The sequence below is a fragment of the Eublepharis macularius genome, chromosome 4 (assembly GCF_028583425.1).
Source record: "Eublepharis macularius isolate TG4126 chromosome 4, MPM_Emac_v1.0, whole genome shotgun sequence".
Taxonomy (NCBI): Eukaryota; Metazoa; Chordata; class Lepidosauria; order Squamata; family Eublepharidae; genus Eublepharis; species Eublepharis macularius.
Window position 1 is genome coordinate 69,474,571 of NC_072793.1, and position 12,994 is coordinate 69,487,564.

Consider the following 12,994-nt stretch of genomic DNA (forward strand, 5'->3'; position numbering starts at 1 on the left):
AAAACCTCCTTCAGAGGCTGAAATAGTGCTTGAGTCAGGCCTTGTAGATTATCAGTGAAATTCTAAGCTGAGTTATTCCAATCTAAATCCATTGAAATCAACAGGCCTAGACTGGAGTAACTCTGCTTAAGGATTTCACTCTATATGTAGTCTCATGATGAGATAGGAGGATAAGACAGCTTCCTTTAGAAACCATTTGATTTTAGGGTATCGACACTGGATGCTAGAGCTGCTACTTGTTTGCATAGTGTATTAGGTCTTAGACTCTTGGATAGTCCATTCTGAAGGAAGGATATTACCTGTGGTAAATTTGACTCCACTAGGTCACAGCCCCTGCATCTACACCACCTAACCTATGTTTTCCAGGAGCATTCATACATCCTAGAGGCAGATTTCTTCCTGGATGCTAGTTTAGTAGAAGCCACCTTTTCAGAAAATCCTTTCTCCATCAGAGTTTTCCACACAATGTCCATGCTGTTAGACTGAGCCATTTGGGATTTGAATGAGTTATCGGACATTGAATCTGCATATCTGGGGAGACAGGCAGTCTCCACAGAAGTTGCATCAATGCAGCCTGAAGACATGAGAACCAGGGTCTCTAAGGCCAAATAGGAGCTATATAAATTAATTTGGACTTTTCCCACTTGATTTTGTTTATAACTTTTGGAACTAAACAAATAGGAGACAAGGCTTGACGGCCATGGTGCTGTTAGGGCATCCATTCCCTCTGTATGAGAGGGACCTCAGGGACCTCCTGACAGGGAATCTCCTAAGTTTAGAGTTCTGGGGAGTAGCAAAGATGTCTACTGGTGGTTGAGTCAATCAAGGAATTAGAAGCTGGAACAGTGAGTCACTGAGGTCCTATTCCCCTTGGTTCAGGAAACTGTGACTCAGCCAGTTTGCCTGCACATTGAAGGACCCCAAATGTACGCTGTCCTCAAGGAGATCAGGTTGGTTTCCACCCATGTCATCATACTGAGAAACTTGAAATCCAAAAAGCCCCTCCAGTCCCCATTCATTTTTGGCACTATGAAAAAAAAATGGACTCCTTAGTATCTGTCCTATGGAGTAACACCTCTATGGCCTGATCTCTGTCAGGTGATCGATTACAGGGTGCACAAGAGGAGGGGAGGGGGGGAGACCTCAATTGCTTCATTCAAAGAGCTCTCTGGTGTTTGGGAGGGTCAGGAAAAATCCAAACCCTTTTCGCAACAGAGGGGAGGGGAGAGGGGAGGAAATGCACATGCAGCCCACTGCTAACCAAACAGTTGAGCTCCTGCAAGGCGATGTCCATAGCCTGAGATCCCAGGGAAGAGAAAAGGGCTTCCCCGCTCTGCTCAGTGAAGCAGAGCCCTGTGGCTGTGGAGTGGAGAAGGGAGAAAAGAGCAAATTTAACACTGCCTACCAGAGGAAGAAAATGTTAATCACCCTGAACTGGACTAGAGAAAAAAGGGCAATCTGTGGTGCAGCGGAGGGGGGGGGTCCCATCTCCCTGGTGTTGTGGCACCTGTTTTTTTTTCTTCCCTCTCTTGCAAAGCTGGTAGTGATTACAGTACCCTTGGAAGGGGGAGGGGGAGGAGGAGGAGGAAGAATGACTCCCCTCTCATCTGCTGAGATACATCTTTACTCTGGATGTGACTGCCCCCCCACACACACCTGTACATTCCAATCTCCTTTCTTACCTTAGGATCATGAACAAATGATTTTCCTTGGGTGCCAGGTGGAAAATCCCCAGTACAAATATACTTGAGACATTCTATAATAGTCTAATGAAAACAGAAATAAGTTTCAGTAATAGTAAATATAGCAGTAGCTGCTTTGTTCTTTTCTACAGAATAAGGTATAACCATATCCTAGAGGCAGTTTGTACTGTACTTTCACTGACTTTATTGCACATTTAATAGCTCATATGAGGGCTTATTTTCATAAATAGCATAAACAACTGTGAACAGGTCCTATAGATCTTTTCAGATCAGCTTCTGCTTCAGAGTTCAACAAAGTCACAGGGACTAATCTCAGAGTTATGCAAATCACTTGCCAACAACACAGCATTGCTTCTATGCTTATCCCTCAAGTGAGTTGCTAAAACATTTTAGAAATGCAGGTGAAAATACATTATTTACCCCAGCTGTGGGTGGTAATAAATTTGTCTTATGTCTGCTCCTATACTAATTTTTCCTTAGCTAGTTTTTATTGTATATTTTATTGGTTTATTACATTTTTATAATTGTAATTTATTGTAATTTATTATTGTAAACGATGTGGATTATAACATAGGATATAAATATTTTAAATAAAGAGAACTAATAACTGTCAACAGACAGCTGTCAACAGACAGCTGTTAGTAAAACATCTCACTGATAAAAGTTGCTGCATCTAGTCTAATTTGGATACCACAAACATCTAATCGTATTCACTTGTATGAATTAGTACTCTGCTGGTTTGAATCCTACTACTGCATGAGCTTAATAGGTGGCCTTGGGCAAACTGCTCCTCTCAGCACCAGCGGTATTGTGGAGGTAATAATACTGACTTTCTGGCACCAATCTGTCTGGAAGATTATTATTCAATGACTACTACCCAGAGATGTGGTCAAATTGTTTGGAGGTGTGCTCTACCACCAATCAGCTTGACTTTTAAAAATTGATGATATCTAACAAGGAGAGAAATGAATGCAGAATATGGTATATGTTTGTGGCTGGAGTAACTTCCTCTCACATAGAAAAAAGTAACAAAAAGTGGAGCCCAAATTCAGAGTAAATCTGATACCTATGATGCCAGAAACCCCCTTTTTTAACAGATAGTTTCCGGTGGATCTTAACAATGGATACTGGCTCTTGGGGTGGTCAGAGCTACCACTTGTGCCTGCCCTGGCTTATAAAATCATGCTTGTAAGGGAAGAGGGGCAGCTCAGTCTAGGATACTCTAGAAAAGCTGCCATCTCATCCCAGTGGTGACACAAAACAAAGTACAAAAACTGAGAAGTGAATCCTCACTTTCCAGAGTAGCATGCCACCACCAGACTCTCAGACTAACCCACAGCTTGAGACTGAGAGGCAAGCCTCAAGCCCTCTGGACAATAATCAAACAGAAGACAGCCCTGCAAAGTGGGCACCCAGCAGGCTGAGTCCAGAAAACAAGTTACTTGGGTAGCTTATGAAAAATTGGCCAATGTACTAGATTCAGATTGAAGCTGTAACACTCATTAACTCCATGCAAATAAAAGCATTTATTAAAGGAAGTGCAATATGCCAATTATAAGAATTTATAGAAGTATGCAAACAGGAGAAGCAAATAACAAAGACTAGATAGCTAAGCTAAGAGACACCTGAAACATACAAACTTAATCTAGAAGTTACTTTTCAGGCAGTTCCGAAAATCTAACAGGGTTTTAAAATGTTGAATTCAGAAATCCAAGAGAAAAGTTGAAACGTATATTAGCTATGGGACTCTACCCACAGCATAGGCCTCAGAATAAGGGATTGATCCTTCAGACAGAGGTGGACCCAAAAGGACAAAAGGCTAAATTAAACAACAACTTTTAAAGACCAGCAAGCCCGAGTGCTTAGTCAATCAGAATGGGCCAAAAACCTCTGGCAACAAGCCCTGCTGTGATTTGTCTTCACAGGTAAGGGAGGAGGGAAAGAACTCATCACTCCACTCTGATGATGCCATGTGCTAACTAGATGGAACGCCAGAGCTAGCCTCCCTAATCGTCCAGTCCTTGAGAAGTTCACATCTGTGGCACCAGGCTCTCTCTGATCAGGCTGAGAATCAGCAGTGCCATCCTGGCCCCCGTCTTCAAAAGAATAACTGTCTCTTTCCAAAAACAAAACGGACAATAAATCTAGCTGCATCTTAGCTAGGCCATAAGCCTGAACTCAAGTTTTGATCTAAACAAGAAACAAACAAAGTGAGTTTCTTGACAATGCCAGGAAAAGAAATTGGAGCCTTTGGGGAAGACTGTTAATGCCTCATAACGTTGGGAGCAGGGATCCTAAACCTCTGAAGGTTGTAAGAATTATGCTTAAGAATCATTCCTTAGATTTTTAAGGATAGCATGGCCAACTACAGTTTTCTTTTTTGGAGAAGATGCCAGAGCATGTGGTGATGGAGCAACTCCAAGAGTTCCTGGATAACACAGCTGCCCTCAAATTATTTTAATCTAGTTTCAGGCCTGGGTTTAAAACTGAGGCAGGTTTAGTTGCACTGGAGACAATCTCTGTTTAAAATTGCAAATGGGACTGTCATACTTTTTCTCTGAGCAGATACAAGAGTTTCCTCCTGAGAGGAACATTGTGATCTGGTATGGAGTGTCTCAAGGTTCAATTTTGTCACCTATGTTCTCTAATATTTCTGTGAAGCCACTAATATAATCATCCAGAGCTTTGAGTTGAGTGTCACTAATAAGCTGATGACACACAGCTCTAAATTTCATTATTTGAGCCTCCAGATGCAGTGTCTCATTTCTAAACCAATGCTTTGAAGATGTGGTCAAGTGGCTAATGCAGAACAAGCCAAATCTTAATCCAGGCAAGACAATAGTGATGCTCGCTGGAAAGGTTGATGGTTTGGAGCAAATGGACACACTTGCTCTGGATGCAATAGACTTTGTTTTTCCATACAACATGGAGAGCTTGGGTGTACTTATGGATCTAGCTTTGCTGTATGAAAAGAAGGTTGGTGTCACAGCCAAACATGCCTTCTATCTGCTATCGTTTGGTTCACCAGCTTTCACATTGTAGACTAAGTCAACCTGATCAAGCTTTTTTTTTTTACTTTGCAACTAGAGTACTGTAATGCATGTTATGTGGGGCTTCCCTAAAATACAATCCATAAACATAAACTAGTTCAGAATGCTACAGTCAGCTTATTATCAGGGACTGCTAACAGCAGTATATCTTCCCTATGTTAAAACTACAATATTGGCTGCAGTTTGCTTCTTGATTATAAACTTTAAAGTCCTTCATAGCCTGACACTCATATAGTTTTCCTCTTAAGTCCCTGTGTGCCAGTTACACTCTTCTGGTTATTTCCTTCTGACCATTCCTCCATCCAAGGCCACTCACAGGGCATTCACAAGAGCCTTTCCTTTTCTGTATGAGTAACTACTATATGGAATGGCCTTGGTGACCAAGCACCTAAGGAGAGGTTTCTTTTTGAAAACGTAAGTATTAAAATTAAAATTGTATTAAAAATACATAATCAGAACCAGTATACAGAGCAAACAACATGCCCAGTTTACAAATCAAAAATGAACAAAAGAGAATGTACAAAGTTATAGGTGTTCTATTCTTATTCATTCATTTCTATCAGCTTAACTATGGAGGTGTTTCAAAGGTAGGGGTATGCAGTTTGGTTCGGAATTCAGATTAAAATACCAAGTTTTGGCTGATTTGGTAACAAATATAAAACCAGGTATCCCAAATATCCCAAATTTTTACTGAATTTTCAGAAAAAAAATGTTTTCTATGGGAGAATCATTCCGGGAGCTTTGCAGTGGGCTAGAGGGATCATTTTTCAACTAAACTTCACCACATTTGGAGGGAACCTATTCCTGACTAAAGACTGCCCAAGTTTCATGAACACTGAACCCTGGAGGCCAATTTTATGGGCCCCCAAAGGTGCCCCCCTCTCTCCATTATTCATGCAAACTCCACCAAACATTCAGAGGACCTACTTCTGACTGTTCTCTGAAGATCATGCCCCTCCCCAATTTCAGGAGGATGGGGGCCAATTCTATGAGCCCCTGAATAAGGTGCACCCAGTCACTCCATTGTTTCCTATGGGGAAAAGTTTCAACAACGTCCAATGCTTCAGTTTGGTTTGGGTGGAATGGATGTGATTCTCTGATGTAATGTTGGTTCCCTTCCTTCATTTTGGCTCTGGGGGCATTCCATTCCTGTGCTTCACTTTGCTTCTGTTGAGCTTTCTCTAGGATGAGTTCAGCTTGCATTTGGGAGTATACCTTGGCCATGGCAGCCTTGCTCTAGTGTGTCTCTGCAATGAGAGTCAGCTTTGACTTATTTGGAGGCCCATAAAACTGGCTCCCGGGATCCATCTTCATGAAACCTGAGGGATCCTTAGAGGACAATAAGGAGTAGGTTCCCGCCAAATTTGGTGAAGTTTGATTGAAAAATAACCCCTCCAGCCCAACTGGATAGCCCCAGAGTGATTTTCCCATAGAAAACAATGGCCAATTTTTTGTAATTACCCAAACTGAATTAGAGAATCAATTAGGAATTCAGGGAATTCTAAATTTTCTCAGATTCGGTAAAAAAAAAAAAAAGGATTTACTGGATTTTTTGGTGGGGGACACCCCTATTTAAAGGTATCATAAGACTGCTTCATTTGCACAGGCATTTGTTAACATAGATACAGACATTTTGTGAGTTTTTAAAATGGTTTTTATATACTGTGACCTGTACCAAACCACACAACACCCTTAAGAAAACTTAACTGTCCTTAATTCTTTAGAAACCAGATGTTCTACTGATTTTCCCCACTGATCCCCAAAAATACTGCTGGATACCAGTGGACCCTTAGTAATAGCCAGTGGACCCTCAGATGGGGGAGTGAGAAGAGGGAAAGCAGTGGAAATTACAGCCTTCTCTTAAGAAAACTTAAGTGCCCTTACTCTTCAGAATTGTGTAGTTGAATATAGACCTGTATTGTGTTTTAATTAAATTAACTTTAAACTGCATTGAGGTAAAACAAAAGGTAGGATATACATATAAAGAATGGGTTGGGCTTAATGAACTCAAACTCAATCCATACAAAATGTAGATTCTTCTGGCAGTGGCATTTTATCCAGCAATGGGGGTGGGGGAGAGAGAAGGTCATGCACCATGGGTGGAAATCCTTTCACCCACAGAAATTCTGTGCTGGATCCAAGCAAAGGTGCTCCTATTAATCTTTAAATCTCTACATGGCTTGAGGACACTGCAGCCAAAGGGCTGTCTCCTCGCATTTGAACCTGCTTTGATTTTCAGATCTGCATCAAACAACTCACTTACAAAGATCAAGCAGCTGGCATGCGGGAGAGAAGTGGTGCCCTGTTTAGGGAATGTTTTTTCACAGGTAGATTGCGCAGCACCAACGTAACTTACATTTCAGTACCAGTTCTATTTCTGCTGTTGTATCTTGTTTTTCATCTGAGTTTATAATTGCTAGCATTAATTGGTAAAAAGAAAATTTTATCTGTTTTAACCTTGATTTTATCGAACACTATTTTGGATACTTTTGAAAGTGTAGAAGTGGCAGATACATTTTAAATAAATGAAATTAGAAGTCATGTTCAGTCCGACACTGCCATGGACCGGCGGCTCAGTATCTTCCACAGCTACATTTTATAATTTTAGACACTCAATTGTTTCATAGGTATGTAAATATGCTTTTTGGCCTATTATAACTGAGCAAGTTATACAGGTTGACTACTAAGTAACTGATCCTCAACTCAATACAGGGCAAAATTTCAATGGGCTTAGACTGGAGTAATGCTGCTTAGGATTGCACTATAAATGTACCCATATAGAGTGCTGCAGAATTGCATCCTTCCTGAAAACTATCTTGGGGTCACATGCTCATACTAATCCAAGAGTATTAAAATACAGCCTATTTAAATGAAATAGAACAAACTTGAGCCTCACCGTTTTTCCAGCACCATTCGGCCCCACCAAGATTGTTAAAGGATTCAAGAAAGTGATCACTTGCTTGTCTTTGTCCTCGACCCCAAAACTCCTTACGCCAAGGATGCTCATTTTATCAATCCTAGACATTTTTGCTGAATACTCCACCTTTTTTAAGCACTGATATTATTTTAAATTGCCTATAAAGGAACAGAATATAAAAGGAAAAAAATCAAGTATTACTACTTTCCCCCAGAAAGAGGCAAATATTTTGAAGTGCATAATTTATGAAAACACAACAAAGTTGTTATTACCTATGGTTACTGGTCTAGAGATGATTAAAAATGCCAGAGAGAGCTCTTGCTCTATATATCAGCAAACATCCTACTTTAGACTGAAGTTCCTTCAACCTTTGGAGCCTTTTGCCAAATTAAGTGGTGTCAGGGTCCCCAGTCTTGTTGAGCCTGTGGGCATTTTTAGAATTTCAAGAACAGGAAGAACTGTCACCACAAAACAGCTGTCATGGGATACTGAAGGCAATCAGAAAATGCTGGGAATTTGCAAGCCAAGCATTCTCCTAAACTATGCAGTCAGCTGTTTCTGGGTTCTCCTGCTCCAATGAGACAGAAAATCCAGACCGGTTCTTTGCTTTGAGGAAGAAGAATCATGCTGACCCCAGGTTACACTTGTTGGAAGAAGGCTCCATAGGTTCCACTTTGCTCAGCAGATGGGCACAATACTGCCTTTCAGCAAATTTACAACTCCCTCCACGTACATAAATAGAGGCCCTGGCTGGTATGTCAGCTATGACTTCACAGCACCCTCTGCCATTAACAGGGGAGAAATTATACAACAGAGCAGAAAATAACATTTCAAAGAGGTGTCTCTAAGTTATTAATTGCTAGGTCTCTTCTCTTCCTTGAAGTGATTCGTCCAATCCTTCCTTTGTGCCCTATATGTGGAACTCAAACACTATCCTCTCAAATCCTATGTTTCTATGAAGACTTTCCTTACTCCACACCTCATTCCAAAAGAACATGAAACTAAATCTGCTTGCACTTGTAACTTGCTTCCCTTTCCCAACCTCAGATGCTCTCATTATCTTTTCCTTTTCCATTCCTCCCTCCCGCTTTTCCTGATAAACTGTAAGCCACTTGGGGAAAAGACTGAAAAGTGCCATATACATAAATGGTGCTGAATAAATATGAAAACATACCCACACAATCATTGGCATAGCAGGCTGCTTTTACCACAGTATATTCTAGAAACCCTGTGCTATGTACATATGTACATCTGCAGTGAAAACATGGGTTAAATCCACATTGTAAAGAAGAATGGCAGAAAAAAACACCAGAGTCCTTCTACGCCACTGTGGTACTGAGAGTAGGCTTTTATGCACCATTTTCAATGTTCACTGATTCAAGAAAGTGACTTGCTAATATAAGTGCAGATATGACCTTAGAATGCTGTAAATTCTATACAGGTACGGCTAGCCAAAACCTGACTGAGAAAGTACTGTAGAGAATCCAAACAATATTTCAATTCCATGTGATATCTTAAATAAATAAATATACATTAACTGAGGTTGGCTAGGCCTTTTTAACCACCAACAGACTGCAGAACTCCCTCCCTCTGAAAGACGCTGCTCATGTAGGCCTTCCTGATTAAACTTATTTTCTAGAATGCCTTTGAAACTGATTGATATTGTTGGATGCTTACTGTGGTTCATTGCCCTTTTTTATTCTATATTGGACTTTACAATGCAACTGTGTTTTAACTTGTGAACTGCTTTAAGGACTGTTGAATAGGAAGGTGGTCTAAAATATAGGCTAATTAAATAAAATAAGACTGGGATTAAGAAAAAATCTGTAGTGGTGAGAGTAAACATGACACATTTTGAATATTTCCAAAGATATGGTGGATTCCTTAGCATGATGGGAGTGGTAGGTTCAGGATGTACTATGAATACAGAGTTTACTCCCTGAAAAGTTTTTGAAACCACAGAAAAGTTCTTTTGTAGCATAAAAAAAGATGTGAACTGAAATCTAATCAGATTTTTGCAGAAGCTGCTTAAACCTGGAAAAATACTTTTGCATGGACCTTAGCACTATGCAAGACTTCTTATGGCTATCTGATTAATTTAAAAGGCATGTGACTTATGCAACCCATGTTCTTGGAATAAACCACAGCACTAAAATCTCATTTTGCCTGAAATCTAACAGATGCGGATTTAAATTAAGCAGCCAGAGAAGAAATACAAACAAGTTGCAAACGCTACACAATATGTTGCAAACAGGTGCCTATTTGAACAAAAAATTTTATCTTTGGTAAATTAGAACCTGTGAAAAACCACCAACAATGAACAACCGTGATGTTTCTGTGCATTCCTTTGTGGTGTTTTCAAATAGATAAAAATAAAACGTTTCTAGGTTTTTTCTTCTTCTTAATTCTGTAATATCAGAACCACGTAGCTTTTGTCCTGTTTATTCTAAGTTTTCAAAACAGTGTGTGTTAAAAAAGCATGTATCAGTATACTGGCTCACAAGAATATTTGTTGACACACAACTTTTGTGGACTTGTTTACAAAGCTGATCTTGGTTTATATATTTTAGAATTACTCTACAAGGTTACTCTACAAGGGGTGAACATCAGTGTTGAGAAAACTCATACTGACACCAACATATCTGACGTTTGACAAAACAAAGGCAAACAGACAGGGATGTTTGATGAAAAAACTAGTAGGCCACGGAATAAAAGACACAGACAATGGATCTCTCTATGCAAGACATCTTACACAGCGATGCTCAGGTGAAAGATCTTACACTTGTTCTCACATGCACTGCTAGGGAGACAGAGTACACTGGAATAAGAGGCCACACAGAAAGTAAATCACTTGATTTACCCTGTGTAAGATGTCTTGTGTAGAGAGATTCAATGTTTTGCCACTACTATTCACTAGGCACATGATCGTTGGGTGTCTATGCAGATGACAACCACAACTGGGAGTGGAGGGAAGCACAAAACATAAATATGGCTAGTCTAATATTTTAATGTTACTTGATAAACGTAACATTCGCTAAAATATTTTTTTAAATAAAAAATTATTGTAAAATGCTTGACTACCTTAGACAGTTAAGTTCCATGGGCAGGGATCTATCTTTTCATTATGCTATAACGCATCATGGCACTGAGTTTATATTCTGTGGCAGTTAACATGATAGCAGAATATACTTCTCGATGGGAAACTGCCTGCCTATTATCATTTACAGAAGAACTGGAACTCTTCTTCCCCCCCCCCCCTAAATAAATGATAATACGACAGCACGACGCCCACAGCCTGTCTATAGCCCCAAACAGGCAAGAAGCTGAGGCTGAAACCCCTGCTGACTCCCCAAAGAGTTCCAATCGCCCCGCATCGTTCAAATCCCACCGTCAGGAGCGCGGAAGAAGCGCTGTTTCTATATTGCTCAGGGGCGGATGCGCTCTTTCACCGCCCCCCTCCCCAACCAAGCGTCATTTCTGCCAAACGAAGGGCCCCGCGCGCCTCCACGAGAGGTTCCCCCTCGCCGTGAGTCAGCCGCCACAGGGCAGCCCACGAGGCTGGGGCGGGGGAGATAAGGGGCCGATTTGCGGAGAACGAACCCCGGAACCTCCTGCCCGGCTCTCGAGTGATCGAGATGCGCCCGACAAGAAGGGTGTTTTCTAAGAACGGGCGAGGGAGGCGCTTCGTCAGGCTCCGAGAGAGTTCCCTGGCGGGGAGTGGGTGGGGGGGAGCTGGGGTGACTCGGCCAGGCGGGGGCGTCGCCTCAGAGTACCTGGAAGCGGCACTTCCCACAGCAGAACGGTACCCGGAAGGCGGCTGAGTGACCCTTCCGTGGCTACCCCAGGCCGCGGAGACTACGGAGCCTTTCGCGCCTCCAGAAACCGCGTAAGCGCCACAAGGCCCTAAGACGGAAACAACCAATCAGGCCGTTTTTCTTCCCAGGAAATGGCCGTTAGCACCCTCCCCCCTCCGTCGGTTGGAGAAGGATGCGCTCCAAGGGGCTGAGGGTCATAACGCCGTCCGGCGCTGTCCTTGTCGACACTTCCGGTATCGAGTTGAAGCGTTGCCGACCAGGGCCGTTTCCACACGCTCTTAAAGGGACGGTCTTCACACACCCTTCCTACTGCAAGTCAAAAGTTTTGAGCTTAGAAACACAATTATTATACATTCTATCTATAGCTGCAAATGAAAATACAATTGAGAAGTATTATCCCTCTATTGCAGGGAGGGAGGCTGCAACTGAGGGTTTGGGATAGCTCAGTGTTGTCCTTATCCCCATACTACAGCCAGGGGAAAGCTGAGAGGCAGTGTTTATGGCAGCCCGGCAATGTAATATGCTGCTAATATTGCAGGTAGGAAGGGAGAAAAAATTATTTATAGCAACGCTTGTATATAAATTGTGTACTGTAGGCACTGGATAACATTGCACAATTGTCATAAAATCAATCTTCTCCAGCTTCAGCTCAGTCCCAGTTATTTTGGCTCCTTCTCCTGAACCCTAGGATTGCCAACAGTGACTTGGGGAAATGCTGGAGATATGGGGACAGAACCTGGGGAGGGCAGAGTTTGGGAAGGGGAGGGAGCTCTGCAGGGATACAGTGTCATACCGGCCACTTTGCAAATATGCCATTTCCTCCAGGGCTACTGATTGTTGCAGTTTGGAGATAAATTGTAAATGGAGGACAAGTCCAAGCCCCACCTGGATGTTGGCAACCCTATCTGAGTACCCTTTCTTGGGCCTGAGGAGAAGCCTTGACTGTCACACAAAGCAGGCTGGCCTGGAACAATCAGAGTAGATTGGATCCAGCTAGACAGGCAAGGAAGACACTGCTGTGCCTGTGTGCTGCTTTGTCATTGAAAAGCACAGAAGTACCACCGTTCTTCAACTGTTCCTCCGGGGGGGGGGGGGGTGTTCCAAACTCCTGACTAGAGGTGGGCATGAACTGGGAAAATACTGAACTGTGCAGTTCGTGGTTCATCGCGTTTCACGAACCACGAACTTTCATAAACTGGCCCTGGTTCGCAAACCGGTTTGTTTGATTTGTGAAAACATCACTTCCGGGGCAGCAGAAGGTCACTTTTGGGGCTGCAGAAAGTTCATTCCACCCCCCTTTGCCTAGGAAACTGATTGATTGGCGCCAGGCTGTCTGCAGTGATGAACCAAAAAATGAACCAAATGAACTGGCTTAATATTCATGGCAGCTCGTCAGAAATGGGCTCTGATGAACCACCAGTTCGCGAACCACGAGCCGGCCCAGTTTGTGATGAATTTTGGTTTGTATTTCAGTCTGTGCCCACCTCCTGACACTTGCTCAGAGAAGTT

At 42.2% G+C, this 12,994-nt stretch overlaps 1 protein-coding gene across 1 annotated transcript in view; it reads right to left on the minus strand.

The window, feature by feature from the left end:
- The window catches only part of RAD50 (RAD50 double strand break repair protein), a 53,565-nt gene extending 41,974 nt beyond the window's left edge, over positions 1-11,591 (minus strand). Inside the window, exons 1-3 of the mRNA XM_054975965.1 lie at positions 11,444-11,591; positions 7,650-7,828; positions 1,683-1,766 (exon numbers count right to left, since the gene is read on the minus strand). Of these exons, the coding sequence (XP_054831940.1) occupies positions 1,683-1,766; positions 7,650-7,778 (213 nt within the window). The 5' untranslated portion in view covers positions 7,779-7,828; positions 11,444-11,591. The remainder of the gene's footprint in view (positions 1-1,682; positions 1,767-7,649; positions 7,829-11,443) is intronic.
- Positions 11,592-12,994: the final 1,403 nt, after the last annotated feature.